Source organism: Miniopterus natalensis, chromosome 19, assembly GCF_054644295.1.
Source record: "Miniopterus natalensis isolate mMinNat1 chromosome 19, mMinNat1.hap1, whole genome shotgun sequence".
Classification (NCBI taxonomy): domain Eukaryota; kingdom Metazoa; phylum Chordata; class Mammalia; order Chiroptera; family Miniopteridae; genus Miniopterus; species Miniopterus natalensis.
Genome location: NC_142099.1, coordinates 20,194,631 through 20,214,755, shown reverse-complemented (window position 1 = coordinate 20,214,755; position 20,125 = coordinate 20,194,631). Strand labels below are relative to the sequence as shown.

The 20,125-nt window shown below is 54.2% G+C and overlaps 1 protein-coding gene across 1 annotated transcript in view; it reads right to left on the bottom strand.

Annotated features, from left to right (window-relative positions):
• Nucleotides 1-11,518: 11,518 nt before the first annotated feature.
• Nucleotides 11,519-20,125, bottom strand: part of QSOX1 (quiescin sulfhydryl oxidase 1) — a 35,144-nt gene continuing 26,537 nt past the window's right edge. Inside the window, exons 9-12 of the mRNA XM_087827592.1 lie at nt 17,819-17,941; nt 16,634-16,781; nt 15,395-15,574; nt 11,519-13,416 (exon numbers count right to left, since the gene is read on the bottom strand). Coding sequence (XP_087683718.1) covers nt 12,635-13,416; nt 15,395-15,574; nt 16,634-16,781; nt 17,819-17,941 — 1,233 coding nt within the window. The 3' untranslated portion in view covers nt 11,519-12,634. The remainder of the gene's footprint in view (nt 13,417-15,394; nt 15,575-16,633; nt 16,782-17,818; nt 17,942-20,125) is intronic.

Genomic DNA, 20,125 nt, shown 5'->3' with positions numbered 1-20,125 from the left:
TTTGTTTTCATTTGTTTTTAAAGTTGACAATATGCAAGTTTATTTAACGAAAGAACTTGGACTCCAGAGGCTGCCCAGATGACACCCTTCCCTATTTTCTCTCGTGAATCTCCAGGGCTCAGAGGCATTCTCTGTCCAAGAACGACCTTGGTAACCAATATTTCATAGTGCTTTTGAGTTTGTAAGGGCCCTTACCTACCTTGGCTCACCCGTGCCTCGGTCGGTAGGCACATCACTTGAGGATCACATTACAGATGAGGAAACAGGGCAGAAAGGTGGAGCTCAGTCCCAGAGCCTCTAAAGGGGAGGCTATAAGTGCGGAGAAGGAGAGGTGGGGAGCCCAGCAAGGCTCCATTTAAAAATAGCTGCAGGGCCTGGCCGGTGTGGCTCAGTGGTTGAGCATCCACCTAGGATACAGGAGATGCCATTCGATTCCTGGTCATGCCCGGGTTGCAGACTCGATCTCCAGCAGGGGGCGTGCAGGAGGCAGCCCATCAATGACTCTCATCACTGATGTTTCTCTCTCTCTCTCTCTCTACCTTCCTCTCTCTCTAAAGTCAATAAAAATATATTTAAAAGCTAAATAAAAATAAAAATGGCTGCAGGGGGTCAAGGCTAATCATCCTTTGGCAAAGGATTTTTACTGAAGGAGCTTCACTCAGCAGTTTCCTCTCAGGAAGTGACTTACAACCCAAAGACGTGGGTTTGTCAGTTGTGGGCAGAGGTGACTGGAGAAGAGCCCGGCCCAGGAGGATCATATGATGAGAAAAGAAGAGAGATGAGAAGTCGCGATGCAGGTCAGGCTTCCGACTCTGGAACTAGATGGCTTCTGTGTCCGGCGAGAGTGTGACCACTGTGAGCCTCCAGTTACAGATTCTATAGCAGGACGAGTAACTACCTGCCTGGTAGTGTTGTCGCAGGAGGGCTACTGCTGTTAGCACAGGGTCTTGCACAGAGAAGTCCCCTATGTCAAGTCTCTTTAGTGGACAGGGGCAAGGAACTCAGCACCTTTTACATCGCTTCACGGCCCTGGCTCACTATGAAGGGGTTTGCCCTCAGTCACCAAAGTTTTCTGCTTGGAAACACTGACCCACAGAGAAGGGATCAGGGCACTGTGACTGTGGCAACTTTGTTGTTGTTGTCAATCCTCACAGGAGGATATTTTTTCCATTGATTATTAGAGAGAGAACGGAAGGGAAGGGGGGGAGGGAGAGAGAGAAAGAGAGAGAAGCATCTAGGTGAGAGAGACACATTGATTGGTTGTCTCCTGCACAGGCCCCAGCTGGGGCTGGGGACTGAACCTGCAACCCAGGTACATGCCCTTGTCCAGGGAATAGAATTTGCAAACTTTCGGTGCAAAGGCCAACGATATAACCACTGAGCCACACCAGCCAAGGCAACTATGACTCCTTTTGATGATCAAGGAAGAAATCCTTGAAGAGCTTTGGGGGCAAAGACATAAATTCTATATCTCTTTACATCCAAATTGTGTGGCTGTGAGAAGTTAAACTCGTTGAGCCTCTGTTCTGTGTTGACAGGGGATGACACTACTCAGCTGGTTCTCCTGACAAGGGGCTGTGTGAGATCCACTAGGAAAAGCTCCCCGGGCTAACACTCTGTGCCTGTTCATTCAACCCCCCTGGCCCTGCACACAGCGCCCCTCAGATTTACTATGCACCTGGGTGTGCGGTTAAAATACAGATTCAGATCCAGCAGGTCTGGGACCGAAGAGTCTGCCTTTCTAACAACTTTCCAGGCAACACCAGTGCTGCTGGCCTGTGGGCCACTGTGTGTGGGAACGCTCTTGGCCTTCACTGTCCCACACAGTAGCCCCTAGCCACAGGTGCTACTGAGGACCGAAACGTGGCCCCTCGGAAATTAGATGTTATAAACATAAATTACATGTTAGATTTCTAAGATTTGGTACAAAGGAAAGAATGTAAAATATCTCATTAAGATTTTTCAGACTTCTATTACATGTTGGAATGATAACATTTTGGATATATTGGGTTAAATAAAATCCATTATTAATTTCACTTCTGTTAGCATGGCTACTGGAAAATTTTAAATCATGCAAGTGGCTGGCATTATACTTCTATTGGACGGTGCTGTTCCGGGCTGTTCTGAATTGTATGTTCTGCGCACCCCTGCACCCTCGCACCCGCACATACAGCAGCCCCCTTTCCTCCTAGCACCCAGCACTGTTTCTGGCACCAAGTAAAGAATCAATAAGCGTTTGCTGAGTAAACGAGGGGGAGGATGCTCCCCAATGTAGCCCCATGAGACACGGGCCCCACACGCTGATGAAGAGACCTCAGCTGCACCAGACAGCGCCAGACACAGAGCAGGTGGCTGTGCCTGAAGAATGACCATCTCCCCCTTGCAGTTGACCCTGACCTGCCACCCATCCATTCTCCTTCACGCTCAGCCCCGCCCTCTGCTCTTTTCAAGGCTTTGATGACCAAGAAAATAGAAATTCTGCGGCTCCTTCCCCAGGGGTGGCCAGATAAAGAGGGCGGTCAGGGGACTGTCTGAAGTCCAGGGACCACTCTGTGCCCCGAGGACTTCCTGCCTTTCCTGAACATCGCCTCAGCTAACCCCAGGGGTGCCACCATTTTCCTCTGCTCCCCTCCCCCTGGGTTCTCTTTGTGGTCCTCGCCCCATTCCTGCTGGGGGTGGGATAAGGGTGGGGGGAAGCCCATGACCAGGGGCACAGGCCAGGCAGGAACCTGCACTGACCTCCCTGAGCCCCTGTCACAGCCGGAGGGGGTCTCAGAGAATGAGATGGAAAGCAGTTTCTGAAGATGCTCCCCCTCTGCCACCCAGAAATTGCCAGGGAGGAAGGAAAGGTCCACCCAGAGCCCGGGTCTTCACATCCTCCGATACCCCCAATGACCAGAGTCAGGTTTCAGGTACCACAGCCTGGGATCTGGGAGCACTGGGCTTGTGGGGGGAGAGCCAGCACCAGCAGAGGTTCTGGTGAGCCAGGAGGGTCCCTAGGGTGCTCGGGAGCCAGGCTCTGAGCTGACTTCTCCCCCCCCCCCCACTGGGGCCTAAGTGTGTGTCCACGTGGACCCACACCCTCCTGTTTCAATATCTCCCTCACTCTCCCCGACCATTTCTCCTCCAAGCCTCGGACACTAAGCAGGACAAAGAGAATTCTCGAAGCATGTGAACTTACCAGAGGTCAGGGGAAGAATCTGCCTTCATGGCGAGGACAGGGAGGCGGGATGGCTGTTGTCTCGAGTGCAGGCGGCTCTAGAGGAAGGTCAGAGTGTCTGTCCCATCTAGGGTGGGAACTGGGGAAGGGGCGTGCAGGTGGGGTGGGGGGCTGTTCAAAGGAAGAAGACTGGGACAGAACCCAGAGAAGGCCCCTCTCCTCTCTCCTTGGAAACTGGTGAAATGAGGGTCTGTCTGGGAGAGGGTAGCAGAGGGGCTGGAGACCGCCTCAGAGAAAATTAAATTGCACTTGAGGGCAAATTCTATTAGGGAATAGAGCCTGTCTCTCAACAGCCTGCGTCCATTTAGGTGATTAGCTCAGCCCAGCACCTCCACCCCATGGCCTGGCAAGTATGTCCCTCAGCTGGGGGAGCCAGGCTCAGGGCCTCTAGGGGCCCCTGCTCCCTTCTCCTGCCCCCCAGCCTGCCCTGGGAGGACCCTTATCTGACGACTCACAGCCCCCAAGCTCTTTGAAAGTGGCCAGGAGGGCACGAGGACCCCGCTGTTCACAGAGACGGGGGACTTACCCTGCTTAACCCTGCTCAGAGGTCAGATATGGGAGAGACCAATGGGCATGGGGTGGTCAGCTGGCTGGAAGACAGGAAGGATCTGGAGAGGTGGAGAAGGGCAATCCGGTGAGTGAAAGGGCAGAAATAAAAGTGAGGAGCTGGACAAGAGGCAGAGTTTGAATCAGCACCATTTGGAACCAGGGAGCAGGTACAGAAAAATAGGAGGGGCTGACGTTTGGAGATTGTCCAGTGTCATGATAAACTGATATAATGTAACGGTCAGTGGTAACACAGAGTCATGTGTAAAACGGGCAGAATTATAATAACAACACGTTCCTTACGGGGCTCCTGTGCTCCTGGAACGCACACACTAAGAGCTCCACGAATGTCGGGGGTTATTAGTAGCTACTGGTTGTATGTTCATACATTCACACTGTATCCAGGCTTTGGCAGAAGGGTCCAGATCAGAGGCCCTGTGGAGGCCCACTCACCAGCCCCCTATTTCCCAGCGCCAATGGCACCCAAGGTCCCTGATGGACAGGCCCGTCTCAACCCCGGATTCTCCTCTGGACCCTGCGGGCCACCTGCCCCGCAAAGAGGTGGTCCCTCCTATCCTTCATATTGACCTGTGAGAGTTTGTTCTGTTCCTTCAGTTTCTGGCTATAAAATTACTTCATTTTTTAACAAAACTTTTTAAACACCGGAAAGGTATCCTGGAGAGAGCAGTGCACAGTTTCCAGAATGAGAAGAAAACCTGAGTACGTGCAACATAAAGTGAGTTCTGAGAACACCTGATGGTGTATAAAGCATTGTCACTGCCCCACGACATGAAATTCTAGTGCAGGTGACCCTCCTCCCACAGGGTCTCCTCAGCCCACCAAGTGCCTTGGGGACACAGAATTTCAGCCCCTAGTGAGTTTAGCCTTTAAACCAAGGGTGAAACGGTGTGTTTACATGGCTGGCGTGGTTGCCCTAGCCCAGGTAGCAAGGGATTTGTGCTCCGTGGGGTAGGACAGGAGGCCCCGAGGGAGGGAAGGAGGAAGTATGTGGTGTGCTGGGGACAGAGATGTTCTCATCTCCAGTTTGTTGTGGCTGAAGGGAGAAGCCCAGGTCCCCTGTGTCCCAGGGTCTCTCTAAGCGGGGCTGCTCCTGCCCGGAGGTGGGCTCCAGTGAGTGAGTCTCTGCCCAACCTCTGGCCCCTGCCCAATTGTCAGGGCATGGGTTCAGGATCTGGATACTTGGTGAGTACTGGGAGCTGGCTGGTGATGCTGATAGCCTCTCCCCCCCCCCACCACCACCAGTGGAGACTCCTCCTCTCCTCCTCAAGTCTCCCAGGGCCCAGGCTTCCAGGCCTCAGAGCCACCAAAAAGCATTGACAAGGCCCCTGCTCCCAAGAACACCCTGCCCCCACCCACCCCCTTTGCTAACAAGGGACAGGTACCTCCTTGGGGTTCCAGCAGTCTTAATGACAAGAACATCCCGGACAGCACATATTCCTGCTCTTGACAGGACTTGGGTACCCCACCCCATCATGGGGACGTCTCAGGCGACTTTGAGAAGGCCCCAGATCAGTCAAGGAGGGTTGACTTCCATTAGCTTCACTCTCCAAAGGCATCTTATTTACAAGAGGCCTCAGCGCCAGAGACCTTGGGCAAGTTACTTAACCGCAGGCAAACGGAGAGTAACACCTGCCTCCCAGGATTACACAGGAAACCCTTGCGCCCTTAAGCACTGCTCCGTAGATGGTAATAAATGTTCTGAGTCCTGGCCCCTTTCTTCACGCACCTTTCTCCTGGCAGTAAAGAAGCTGTCTTGTTCACCATGACATTTCCAGCTCCAAGGACAAGGCCCAGCATGATGGCTCCATGAATGGATGGAGGAGCGAGTTTCTGATTAATCCACTGCTACAGCCCAGGAATGGGGAGGAGCCCGCATCCTCCCAGGGCTGTGCAGTGGCCTTCAGTGGCCCGTCAGGCCTGGTTAGGCTGTCGGCCCTTTATTGGTGTGGTCGCTGGCTGGAGACTCAAGGTTATGGCTGTCAGGGCCCTGCTTCCCTCTCACCCCTAATAGTCCCTGGCTTTTTATGTACTTCCTGCTCTCCTGGGGCATTCTGCAGATTTTATTACATAAGCTACGTGGTCCCTTGATGAGAGCTGAAGAAGAAAGGGAAAGGCTGGGAAAATGACCCAGACACCGAGGCACAGGAAAAGCCACACGGGCCTCTGGCTTCGGCTGCTGTGGCTGGAATGAGGCTGGGGGACCCCGCCTGTGAGCCTGCAGTGCACTGGTCCAAGGCCTCGGATAGTGCTTCTTCCCTGTTCCCAAGTGCTGGTCTCTCCTAACCCCGCCTCCAGCACCTCTGGCATCTCAGGACCAGATCCTCAGACTGGAAGCACTGGAGAGCCCAGCCCTTTCCCGTAGATGTGCATCTGTGCACGGTAGGCCCCTGCCTGTGTGTGAAACAGCAGCTGCACAAACCTTATGGTACTTCTGAGAACCTAAATATATATTTTAATATGTTTTCATTGATTTCAGAGAGAGGAAGGGAGAAGGAGAGGGGGAGAGAGAGAGAGAGAGACAGAAACATCAATGATGAGAGTCGTTGATCGGCTGCCTCCTGCACGCCCCCTACTGGGGATTGAGCCCAAAACCCAAGCATGTGCCCTGACGGGGAATCAAACCGCGATCTTCTGGATCCTAGATCAATGCTCAACCGCTGAGCCGGGCCAGCTGGGCAATATATATGTTTTTAATACTTTTTGGTGTCTCTTCTCTCCCTAGGATGCTGAGTGCATCCAGGGCAGAGAGAACGGAGTCAGCCTAAGATAGAGGAGTTGAGTCCTAGCAAAGTCAGGAAGCGTTTTACTTACTGGTAAGCCTGGAGGCCATGCATTCATTCATCAGCCAAGCCACTAACTGAGCAGCCGGGGTGACAGAGAGATCCATAGACGGACAGGATGCAGCCCTTGCCTTCCCGGAGTTCACAGTCTGACGGGATGCCGAGTGGTCAGCACTCCCCTTCAGCAATGTGATGGCAGCAACGAGAGGGAAAGGCTGAGGCTTGCCGTGGCTTACAGAGGGAAGAGCCTGATGGAAGGGAAGGGTGGAGAATGGTCAGGGAAGGCTTCTCAGAGGAGGTGACCTTTAACCCAGGCAGGAGTTTGGTGGGGAAGGATATTGGGTGGGGAGAAGGGCACACACAAAGCCCATGGAGTGGGAGAGCCTGAGACCCGGGGACCCACAAGTCCTACTTACGTATTACCAGACAAGAAGAGCCTGCCCCTCAGGCCTGGACCTCTCACACCAGGAGTATCTTGCTAAAAAATACTCAAGGCTGTGCCCTCTCCTGTTAAAACACCCTCCAGCCCCTCCTGCCTACAGGATCTAGTCAAAACTTTCAGGCTATTCCTTCAGTTCCCTGTTCAGGCCCCATTCCACCCACTCACTCGTAGTGCTTTTCCCTACCCCTCTCCTTCCCCCACCCCTGCCCTTCATGCTAATCCTGGTGAACCCCTGCTCTTCTTGCATGACCCCCCACCTCCCTGCCTGAAGAGGAGGTGACTGCTGGAGCCCCACAGCACCTCAGCCATTCGGGGGCATCTATCCACAGGCTGGATTGTAATGGAACTCGGTACAGGTGGGTCTCCCTCTCTAGACGCCACGGCCCTCGAGGGCAGGCACACATAACTCTGCTCTGAACGTTGCTGCCCTCAGGAGAAGCCCACCAAAGCTTTCAGCCGGAGGGGGCACAATGTGTGAGGACCAGCACTGCCATAGGAGACTCTTTGTTCCCCTGTCTGATCATCTGTGACTGTGGCCTGCTGTGGCAAGCTCCCCCTTCCACAAAAAACATGCACACAACACTGATTCAGTCTTCTTGGTCATAGAAAAAGGACAGTGGTGACAGCAAGTGTTGCTCAGGCCACAGGCTAGACACAGAAAGGAATTCTCCCAGGGACAAACAGAACGTGCCCCGCTCTCCCAGCGCCTGGAGGTGACAGCTTCCTCTGGCTGGTAATCCACCGTGAAGGAGCATTTCACACTTGTCGCTCTGGAATAGGCCCGCGGGAATTGCTCCTGAAGGGTAGAAATTGGTACTCGTCAGGGTCATTTGCCCGGTTTACCACACACACTTCAGGGCTTGTGCACGTGGTCTGACCTGTGGTGGCCGTGAAGAAACTGGTCTGAGAGCCACCAGGGGCTGGACCCCCTCACCCTTGGCTGGGGGAGGGCCTAGCTACTGGCCTGACAGCCATTTGTCAGCTGTGTCATACGATTTATTCACCTGATAGCCTTGTCCCTCCCTGATCCCAGCAAGAACAGTCTCCTGCCAGGTCTCCCCACAGGGCTGTCGTTGGGCCTGCACCGGATGCCCACAGGGGCAGTTTCAGACATTGTGCCTATCTCCTCCCAGCCTGTAGCTCCCTGCTCCTTGCCCATGGTACCTCCCCATGAGCAGAGGCTCTTCATTCTGATGTTTGTACACTTTGGGTCTTGGCTAAGAAGTGCTATCCCACTGCTATGTCGCAATGACAGCCTCCCACATTTTCTTTTATTAGCTTTATAATTTTTATCTTTCATGTTTAGGTTTTTCATCCATCTCCAGTCCATCCCTGTTATAAGACAGAGGTGCAGTTGTTTTTCTCCGTATAGTGAGCCAGTGTCCCCAACACCATGGACCGTCCCATCCACTTATGATACCACTTTTACGAGACCTCACATTTTCATATATTCATGGCTCTTCCTTTGGACTTTCCTTATCATCCATTGATTCCATTTATTTGTTCCTATGGTAAAATCACACTTAAAAAAAGTCTTATAGTGCAAGCCCCCTGCTTGGCTGTTTTTCCCCCTGCAAGCTGACTTAGCAACTGATGAAGGGGTCTTCAAGGTGCAGCATTAAGTGCAGACAGCACCAAGTGAATGGTGGGCAGAGTACGTGTCTTTCCTCGTATTTGCAGAGAACAGGTCTGAAAGAACACACAGGAAGCTAGCAGTACCGCTGGCTGCCAGGGAGGGGACCTGAGTGGCTGGGAGACAGAACAGGGAGGAAGGCGTTTCACTCTCTGTCCTTCAGAATTTTTTGAATACGTAAGTATGTGTTGCCTATTGAAAACAATCAGCAAAATTAATTTTTTTAAAAGAAAGTATGCAAAAGGACTTTGAGATGAATAAAGAGCTTTGAAAGCATAGTGGTTTTGCCTTTGAGGGATGGTACGAAGTCCCTCCCTGGAAGGGTACCCTGTCTCCCCGGGATGCCAGCCACTTCCAGTTGGCAGTAGCCTGCACGTGGTATAGTGGCTCACACCTCCCGGGGACATTGGCTGCTTGGGTCTCTCAAGTTCACCCCTATCCCATATCCCATGGTGAATAATAACAGTGAACTCCTGTGACGTGCTGGTGCTAATGGCCACACATTTTACCCTGTGTTACCTTCTTTACAGAAATTCAGGCTCAGAGAAGCACTTGCCAAGGTCACGTGACTGTCCCTGTCCTCAGAGGTGGGAGAGAAGACGACAGCCAGGTGACCGTGCTACCATGTGCTCAAGTTGCAAGATAAATGATTGTTGTTTCAAACACAGCAGTAAATAACATACATCACATTTCCCCTCACTCTAGCTAATACCATCTTTTTTTTTTTTCTTTTCTTTTTACCAGTAGTATAGACCGAAGTAGCATCTCTCATTGGTTTTAACACTTTGGCCTCTTATTTTCAATAGGGCTTTAGTCCGTGTCTTATTTACAATGGAATCTTAAAATACTTTAATCCTATTTATTTTCCTTGTGTTTTTTCCAAAAGGAATATTTATTGCAAAAATTAAAAAATGTACCTAAGTACTTAAGTCAGAGCTAGGACTAGGGTGAGACTGTGGAGGCACCTGGGCACCAAATTTCAGGAGATGCTAACTCTCAGGTGCTGACCTGCACTGATGGGACCCTGCGGATAAGTGTCTCCTTCAATTTTGCACCCTCGGTACCTCCCTTATCTCACTCTAGTCCTAGCCTCGATTTAAGGCCACCCCAACCTCACTTCCTAGATATCCCACTGGGCAGAGTTTGGTGTCTATCCTTCCCAAATTTTCCTAGACAAGCACTACAGTTGATCCTTAGACAACATGGGTTTGAACTGCATGGGGCCACTTATACATGAATTTTTTTTCAATAAGTACTGTAAATATATTTTTTCTTCCTTATGACTTTAACATTTTCTTTTCTCTAGCTTGCTGGCTTGGTGGCATGTGCTTTCTCCTCTGCGATGCTCTTTTCCTCCACATTTTCCTTGCTAACACATCTTTCAAAGCCCAGCTCAGCTGCCTGCTCCTCCAGGAATCTGCTCCTGAGTGCTCAGTAGGGAGTGTCCCAGGCAGGGGCGAGTTTCTCTGTCCGGCCCCAGACCAAGGAGCCTCTGCTGTGCGGGGCTTCCCCGAGGACCCTCTCCTGTGTGGCAGCTCTCCCAAGGTGCAGAGAACAACCTAGAACGGAGGTGACAGGTGGTGTTCAAGTCACAGAAGGCCCAGCTCAGCTCTGGGCCTGGCAGACCGGGTAGGGGAGGGGACCAGCTGGTGGGCGAAGCCAGTTTATCGATGCTCCACGCTGCCGGGAGCCCTGGGGAAATCAAGGTGAAAGGCAGCAGTCCTGCTAAGGAGGAGGCCCAGCCCTTGCTTATCAATCAGAGGGGCTGGGACAGGGCAAAAAGCCGCCGGAGGCCACTGCTGTGGGGAGGGAGACCCACCCCCCAAGGCCGGGCCCTAATTCTGAATACCTGAGCTTGATTTTAGAAAACAGTCCCTGGCGCTCTAAGTGCTGGTGGATAGAAATCCTCTCCACCTGGCATTGTGGCAGGCACCGCGTGTGGGGGGGAGCAAGTGTACTCAAGCAGTCTTGGCCGGTGGAAGCCTCTTTCACCCCTCTGTGGCCCAGGGCTGCACTGCCGACACTGGGCTGGCCTGCCAGCCAGGGCCTGTGGCGCGGGAGATGAGCAGAGCTGGTCCAGGAGCGGGCAGGGGGATGACTAGAGCAGGAACACAGACGGGGAACCTTGGATAGATGAGAGGCTTGCAGAGCAGCCCTAGGCTGGGATCCTCCCGAAGTAACACAGGGCTGACACAGTAGGGGAGGGCCCCGGCTGTCTCCCCAGCCCCTACCCCAGCTGCCCTAGCAGAGGGGGTATGCTTGGCACCCCATCCCCTCCATCCAGAGCCAGACCATCTGAGCAGAGTGATGTCAAAGAGAAAACCCCAAATCGGATTGAGGCTCCCGCTCCCCCTTAATGAGGTTCATTATCAGCTGCTCTGATCCTTGTAAAACCCAGCAGGCCGGATTAGGGGCAGGCCCTCTAATCTGGCTGACTCCTCCCTGCTGAGCAGCCAGACCAGGGCCCCTCACAAACAAGCCCTCCTTCCAAGGGAGCTGGAGATGCAGGATGCCTGGCCCAGGAGAGCCAGGCAGGTGCAGACAAAGGTGCCTCCAGAAGAACTGAGAGCACCTGGGCAGGTGCTCCCGGGGTTGGCAGGGGAACAGGAGGCGGAGGGACTGCACCTCCACTGAGGCCTGCCCTGGTGCTCTGGGAGAGTGCTGGGGCCTGGGGCACCGAGAGCTTTGTGGGCAGTCGGGGAGGGCCCCTCCAGGGGAAAGGGGCTGTGACGGGGCTACATGTCTCCTGCAGGCCAGGAGTTCCATAAGCCAGGGGAAATCACGTCTGGCTGGATCCCTCCTGGCAGGATTTTGCACATTCTGTCCAGACCTGGACACTAGGTCTCCAAATAGCAAGTCAGAGGACACAGGGGTGCTTGCCTTAACAAAAATAATTTATTCCACAGCCTCCCCTGAGCAGTGGGCAAAGTGAAAATCAAGCATGTGTGTGTACAGCAACCCCTGCCCCTCTGACCCTTTCACCTCTACATGATGGGAGGTGGACCCCTGAGAGATGACACTCCCCTCACTCCAGCACCCTCCACACTCAAAAGATTAGCATCCATTTTAGAGACAAAAATCAACAAAGACCCAGCTCCCAGACAGGTGAGCCCAAGGAGGAAGAGCCAAAGCACATTTAAAGCAACAATCTTTTTCCTGTGGCTTCACTCTACCTCTCCCAGCTAAGCCCAAAGTAAGGCACTACAGGTCCCAACATCCCAACCTAAATCCCTGCCCCTTCATCAGGTCCTGCTAAGCCAGCCACTCACCCCCAGCCCAGTGACCATCACCCACCCAGCTGAGCAAGCCCACACCAACCCAGCCTGTGCATTCCCTATAGCAGAGGTTTGGGAAGGACCAGCCTGAGGCACTCCTCCCACAGATGTTACCTGGGAGGTCAGCATGACTTCCACAAGCTTCCAGTCCCTATGCTAAAGCCACCCCCCCAATCAGGAAGCCTGAGGGGCTGGAGGCTGCACAGGCCACAGAGGGCCAGAGGCAGTCCTTCTGGCGCGAAGGCCTCTTCATATCCAGAAGGGGGTGGGATGGACGGTGCCCTGGAATGTAGTGGGTTCTGCTCCAGCCCACTCAGCCTGGGGACCCTCCTCTGATGGGAAGCCTTGGAAACTGTGGATCACTTGCCCAATTTAGGGCCAAGACCAAGCAGGAGACATTGAAGCTTCAGCAAGAATGAGGCAGGATTTCAAATAAGCTGAAAGAGAGGAATTTGGTGCTGAGAGGCCAGGGGACAGAGCCTCCTGGAATGTAGTGCCAGGCTGCCCCTGCCCCCTGCGCTGTCCGATGAGCCTGGACCCTGTGCATGTCTTTGTGTCTCTGGAACACTCCTTCCCACAAGGACCAAGGAGGTTCACTGGAGCAACTGGTTTTCCTAGGTTTCCCTGGACAAAGCAAGGGGGGACAGGGGGGCAGGGGGCTGGAAGAGCCCCATGGATAGCAGCTTCCTTTCCTGCTGCCCTCCCCAGCTGGACAGTTCAGGCTGTGGGGTGGCTGGCATGGCCCTTCAGGACCCTCATCCTGGCCCGGAAGTAGGTGTACATGGCCAGCAGTCCCATGAAGGACAGAGAGTAGAGCACCACACAGAGGCTGATGTCCAGGTGCGAGAAGTCCCCTTCCAGCACCTGCAGCCACTGGCCTCGGCCCCCCATGGCCCCAGCCTCTGGCTCCCCCTCAGGGACACTGGCCAGCTGCTTGGAGCTGCGGCCCACTCGTCTCAGCTCTGAAGGGCCAATGGGGAGGTTCTCAGCCGCGAGCTCAGCTAGCAATCCAGCCCCCAAGTCTCGCTTGGTCAGGGATTGCTGCCCTTTTCGCTGCTCCAACTTATCCCTCTGAAGCTCTGCTATGTGCTCAGGAGGTCCCTGGTCTAGCTCAGCTCTGTGCACACCACGGCCAGCCTGCATCTCGGGGGGGTGACTTGTCCCAAGTCTCTCTGCTAAAACATCCAGGACGATAGTCCCGGGCAACTTGGTCCCTGGGCCCACCATGATCTCAGCCTCCTCAGGGCCCACAGTAGAATTTCCAGCCACTAGCTCCGGCTTCAGGGTGGCTGCCATCCTCTGGGCACCCCTCCAGGGGCCCTGCCCAGCTGAAGGAAGGTCCATGATGATGTTGCTCCGCGAGAAGTGGGTCTTCAAGAAGCCGAGGGTGTTGTCCAGGTCCCACACGGGTGTCCCCCGGAGTTCATTGTGGCAGGGAGAACAGAGTTCACGGGGAGGCCACTGTACCTTGGGGAACTGGGGGTCCTCGCTGGGGGCCCCTGGGGAGAGAAGCACACACAGGTTGGCGGGGACACTGGGCCCGCCCAGAAGCCCAGACCTCATTCCTCCTTTCAGAATGCCCGCTTCCTCATCTGCAACACGAAAAAGACGCACCAGCACCTTGAAAAGGACAGATATGCGAGGAGGCGGGCAAAAAACTAGCTAGCCCTAGGCCTGCCCCACACAGCCCAACACGGTACCTCCCCCACCCCCACGCCAGCACTCTAGTTTCCCAGGGGTATGAGCAGCTCCCTTCCAGTCACTTCCCCGTAATACCCCGCTGTCTCCCTTTGTTGACTTCTCTGCTAGTTTCTACCCCTGGACCAGACACGGGAAAGGGCAAGAAGACTCAGAAGGATCTGTCTTGCAAGCTTTGGTTGGTCTGCTAGTATTTGTCTTCTTTGCCATTTTCTGAACTTTTCCAAGTTTTATACAGTGGAGATCTGTTACTCTTGTAATTAAAGGGAAAAAGTTTTTAAAACAAGAGTTTGTGGCATATAGTAATTCCACAGGTAATTCCACTGCAGCCCTTTGGGGTGGGAAGGAGTTAGTGGCGTTGCCTCTCCAGGTGGGCTCCAAAGGGTGGGTGTGGGGAGGCCTGGGGCCGTGGACAGGAAAAGGACACTCAGGAGAGTTAGGAAGTTGCCCTGCCCACCAGGCTGCCGGGACTCCAAGCAGGGCCAGGACTATGAGCAGAACCCAGGCTGAGCCCCATACGCAGTGTCGCCAGGGAATGCCCATCAGTCCATCTCTGGTGTAGGAGCCACCCTCCTAAAGGGTTTAACAGGAAGAAACAAGTTGCTGGCCAGAAGGAAGTAGCCACAAGTGATGTAGAAGTCAGATGGTTGTTTTGGGGAGGCAGCGACAAGTAGATTCCAAAAGTTGGCTGAGAAGTAACAGTGAGTGGGCCTTGCAAAGTGAGCACTCAGCGTGCACCTCCCATCGCTGTGATTAGTTTGATCTGAGAGGACCCCACCAGAGAGGATAGGGTACCGCCTTCCTTAGGTCCCTCTGAGAGAGGCCCTGGCTCCTGGCCCACCAGCTCCTGGCCCACCAGCGGTAGCTGGGCCCCGAGGGAAGCTGGAAGCAGGCAGAGGTCAGAGGGCTAGAGGGTCAGATGGAGCATTTGGTGGCAGGGGCGGGGCGGGGAGGGAAGGGGTGGGAGGAGAGACAGGCACGTGTCTTCTTTTCAAAGTCCCCCAGGAGGCCCCAGGAGACCAAGACCAAGTGCAGCCACCTGCACCACCACCTGCTCCATTGAGCTCCTTTAACCTTCCCTGCCCCAGGCCTTATCCCCACCTCCTACCCCTATGAGATCTGTTCCAGCCACACATATTCCTCTATCCCCACAGACAAGCGCAGGCTCCCGTCCACAGATGGCTCCTTCCCCACCCGCCAGCTCTGGTCACCCCCGGAGTTTAATGCTTTTGCCTGATGGACCCATCAGGCTCCTATGCTTAGGGAATAGAAACACTGACAATGAGGGACTCAGCAGACCAGGCCTCTCCCAATGGAATCAGCCCTTGTTATTTCTAGGAAGAACCTGGTCTTTCCAGCGAATTTTATCATTAGACCCCTCCCGGGGGATAGAAAAGCCCAGCTCTCTTCTCCCTGTTGGTTTGAGTAAGGGGCCAAAAGCCAGAAAGCAGAATGGGGAGGCAGGAAAGCGACCCCAGCAGGCTAGAGGGAGGGGCTCTGGTGCAGGGGAAACAGAGCAAGGGCATCAGAAGACCAGGGTCTCAGAGTGTCAAAGCCTCAGTTTTCTCATCTGGAAAATGGGTCTAAAGATACTGCCATACATCAGCAGGGCTGGTAGAGCATGTGAAAGGCTCTGCGCACCGTGAAACACTGAATCACAGGGTGTTACCTGGGGGACAAGTGTCCCAACTCCTAACTCTGGTCCAAGACTCCAAAGTTCCCCACCTCATCCTCCCTCTGGAGGTGACTCCAGCCTTAGAGGTGGCGGCCCTTCCTTACCTGCAAGCCGAGCGTTAACCTTGTTGTGGCTAGACCAGAGCCAGAGAACAGCCTTGTCCCGACTGCTCACCCGGTGCATAGAGGCAGCTGCCATCTGCTCAAAGTGGCCAGCACAGTCTCGGCAGCCAAAGAAGAAGCGAACATAGCCCCGGATGGCCTGGAGGACCTCCTGGGCCTTGGCTGTGGAGAGAGGAGACGCCATTCACAGGGGTCCTTCGGACTGCCTGTCCCTGCCAGCCCCACCCCTTCCCTCCACACGCCCACCATGGTCACATCTGCATAGGAACCCCACACCCCTGCCCACCCAGTGCGGGGCCCAGGGTCTCCTTCCCTACTGTTCTCCACCTCCCAAGGGTCACTTTAGAGCTGACCCATCTCCTTCCAAACTTCTGAACCCCATTTTCTTACTTCTGCCCTTCCCTGCCTTTGTCTCCTAATCAGAACACTATTTGGGATTCTGCCTGAATCAGTGTTTCCCAAGAAGGTTTCTTTTTATTTTTTTAAAACCTCAAATAAAGGCTTGTTGCCTCTTACCAACAGGAGTGTGTGTCGGGGGGTATTTCCTTTCTTTCTGAACATCTTTCTCACCCTCTTGGCTCCTGGCCCTGGCACCTCCACCTGCCTCCGCCCCACAGCCCACCAAGAGCAGGGACTGTCCCCTTTCCACCTTCGTCTCCTCCAGGCTGAGCCAGGGCCTGACATAACCCTGGTCCCTTGGTAAACGTAGATTGGACTGGATGCCCACCCTTTCGGTTGCTAGCGGAGGGAGGGGGCGGCAGTGTGGGTCATGGAGCGCAGCTGCACAGTTTGGGGAGGGAACAGGGCAGGAGGGGTGAGGTATTTCCCCAGCTTCCCCTAGAAAACGGTTTTTCAGTAGGAAACAATAAAACTGTTCAAAGTACATGGTATCAGCCTTGTAAACTGTGAAACAGACACAGTTCTTTTCTTTATAGGAGTATAGAAAATGGAACCGCTCATTTTTTATGAAGACTGAAAACGAAGTAAGCTTATGGCTCCGAGGAAGCCAGGGAGAAGCCTAACACCCGAGTGTGGGAGGCACGGCCCCAGGGCAGGGGGCAGACCAAGGTGGCTTCTCCAGGTCCTCCCCTCTGGTCCCACGCTGGTCATGTGTGGCTGGTTGCAAATGTAGGATCCCCTAAAGAGGGGCCTGCAGCAGGGAGCCAGTGGGGGCAGGACAGGGCCGGGCCGAGGCCGGGGGTGCACAGGCCCCAGACTCACCTGCTTCTTGCGAGGGGTCTACATTCTGCCGCGTCGCCTGCACAGTCAGGAAGTGGAAGAGGACCCACAGGGAGCAGGGGAAGCCCCGGAAATGGGGCTCGCTCCCCTGGCAGCCCACCCAGTTCACCTTCTTGGTAATCACAGCACCCTAAGGGACACAGATGAATATGAGTGCACACATGGAGGAGAAAAACAATGAGATGAGAAGAGAAGCTTCCCCGAGAATGAAAGGTCCCCACACAGCCCTGAGACAGATGCGGTCCCCCTCTCAGGCTATCACCTCGAAGGTGGCATTTCCCTTCCTCTGGCCATACTCACCAAAGGGGCATCAGAACTGAAAAGCTGTGACACAGACCAAGTCACATGCTTATTCTAGCCTCAACTTCTCGATCTGTAAAATGAGGGGCTGCTCTCTGATCTTGGAGTTTCCTTCCAGCTTTGCCGTCCTACGAGTCTGTATGGCTGCCAGCTCGCCCTCCTTTGCAAACAGCAGCATGAGCAAGGGCCCAGCACAGCGCCCCCAGAGAGGCACAGAGAAGTCACACTGAGCAAGTAGCACGGCGTGCTTGGAGGCAATGGAGGGCAGCAGTTAAAACTGTCACAACTGGTGTCTCACAATTGCTTTTAAATCCCAACCCAACTGCCTGGCTGGTGTGGCTCAGGGGTTGAGCACGAACCATGAACCAGGAGGTGAAGTGTTCAATTCCTGGTTGGTAAAGGCACATGTTCAGGTTTCGGGCTCAATCCCTGGTAGGGGTCTTGCAGGAGGCAGCTGGTTAATGACTCTCATCATTGATGTTTCTATTTCTCTCTTCTCTCTTCCTCTCTCTCCCACCCCTTCCTATCTCTGAAGTCAATAAAAAAAAGAAAGAATAACGAACATTTATTTTTTTAAAAATCCCAACCCAACCACTTATGGCTTTAGACAAATTACTTAACCTCAGTTTCTTCATCTGCTAAATGGGGATAATATCTACCTTCAACTAATGTTGGGGGATTAAGTAAGATATGCATGTAAAGAGCTCAATAAATAGTAATTTATTATTAATGGAAGGACCCAACCAGGGATCACTGACCCCTTCCTGAATGCAAATTGGTAGGGATCCTAGGTCAGAGGTCAGTGTTACCCTCTCCATTTCCACAGCCAGAGATGGGAGAGGAACTTCTACTGTTGCCCAAACTCACCTCCTTCCTGTTTTCCAGGGCAGTTTGAAAGAAACCGTAGGGAATTTTCTTCCTCTGCTGCTTCTTAAGCCAGCCATTCACAGAGTGCAGGAAGTTCTGGACTAAGGGCTGGCCAGGGAAGTACTAGGGGAGGAACAGTACAAGTTGGAGGTGAGAAACCATCCCCAAGGGCCCGCAGTCCCAGGAGAAGGGGGGGGCAAGGAGGGCCAAGGTGGAAAAACATTCTGCTTAAGACACAGATGTGGTTCCCACCACCCTGGCTCTGGGGCACCTGGTGAGGTGAGGGATGGAGGAGGAGGAGGAGCAGAGAGGAGAGAGGCTGGAAGTGGGGCTGCGCCCTGAAGGCCTCCTCCTCTCTAGGCTGGGGTTCCTGTGCTGACCCCTGACCACACGCTGCCAGGGGGTTGAGCACCAGGTCACTCCCAGTGCTGCTGGGCACCCTGGGTCACACATTCTCTCTTCAGGTGATCTTCTGCAGAGCAGCTGACTTGCTGACTACCTGACCGGCTGGACAAGGCTGGAAAAGAGCTTCTCATCTTTATTCCACAGCTGCCAGTGGGGACAAGGCGGCCCACGGGCTTATAGCCAAGATCCCAATCTTGATGGCAACTCCCAGTAGTCTCTGAGGAACATGAAAAGCTGCTCTGACAATAAGTCAGCTCAAATCTGATTAGTATCAGCACTTTAAAACCACAAGGACTCCAGGGAGGACAGATACGTGTGCACGCGAGTGCATGTGCACAAATGCATGGGGGCCAGGGCAGGAGAGAGGGGCCGCAGCTGAGCAGGTCAGGAGGACACTGAGAAACTTGCAGAGGAAAATTCGAGCAGAGAACCATCTGAGAGAAGGAAGGTTCTGGACATGAGAATGACCACTAAACAGAAAAATCTGCCAACTGATCCAGTCTGCTGAGAAAACTTTTCCTTAATCTTATCAAACCTCCTGGTCTGGACACGTCCCCAGAGGGAGGAGAGGCCAGGAAGAGCCCTGGGCTTTGACACGCTCCCTCTCAGTCAGCTCACATGGGCCTCTGGGCTCTCAGCACAAATTTACAGCTTCAAGTCAGCATCCCTCACTGACCTTGGCCCAACATTAGACTCAGAACCTTCTGCCTTCCAGGCCATGGTGTCAGGAGGAAGGATGAATTAAGGGGCTCGGGGCTACGGGGAGTCACCCTCTCAGCTGGGAACAGGGAAACCCTGGTGACCACACGCCACCCAGTGGCCAATCCTGCCAGACACTCACATGAGAGCACAGGGAGCTCCCCAGCTCAGGCGGGCAGGGGCAGGGGCTAGGGGCTGGAGGGCACCCTCAGGACTGGCAGAGTGCCTCCCACCAGGCACAGCCAGGGCCGACTGTCCCGGGGCCGAGAGGCAGAGTGAGTACCATCACCCTTCAGGTCTCGGTGCCCCATGCACACAGTGGGTGAGGGCATAAGTTAGATGGCACGTGGGTGCAAGTCTCAGCTTGGCCACCCACTGGCTGGAGGGCGTGGGACAAGGTGCTTTCCTCCTCTGGGCCTTCATCTTCTCTTTGTGATGGATCCCCACCCTGTGGTTTGTTATGAGAAATACAAATAAGCTGATACACAAAGAGCACTGTGCAGAGTCTGGCACCCTGTCAGACCTCAAGAAATGGGAGCTGCTACTATTATTACTGCTCAGGAGGAAGCTGCCCAAACAAGGGCAGGGCCAAGATGCTCCGCAGTCTCCAGGAATGGGAGGCCTGGCTCAAACAGGCCCTCTGTCCGGAGGCCAGCCCTGTCCTCTCTGAGCCCTGGCTTCTGGCAGGGAGGGCTCCTTCACCCCAAACTCATTTCCAGCCCCTGCTGAGGGCAGAAGCTAAGCTGGCGCCACTGAGAGGGTGCTGCCTCTGCCTGACTCCCACACTTCCTGAGTCCCCTTCTTCCCTCACGCTGGCTGCAAACATTCCCACAGGGGCCAAACAGAAACTGGCTTTGAGTGGCTCACAAGAAATGATTTCCCTGGACGATTCCTCCATGGAGGTCCAGGCTGGAGGGTGGGGGTGTCCTTCTCCTTCTGAGTGACCCTGCAAAGCACTCTGGGTGTCAGGCACGTGTCAGACAGGGCAGCACACAGAACCACTCAGGGACCTTCTGCCTCCGATTCTCTGGGCCAGCCACCCCAGGCCTCAGGGAATTGGGGACCAAGTAGCTCACAGGGCTTTTGGGGAAAGGCCTCTAGTATCAGAATGGGCTGGAGAACAGGGCTCAGTGTGGTTCGACCTCAAGCAGGGGCCGAGGGCTGTCTTGCCTGGGTCAGTAACAGCACTCTGATGAGCACTGG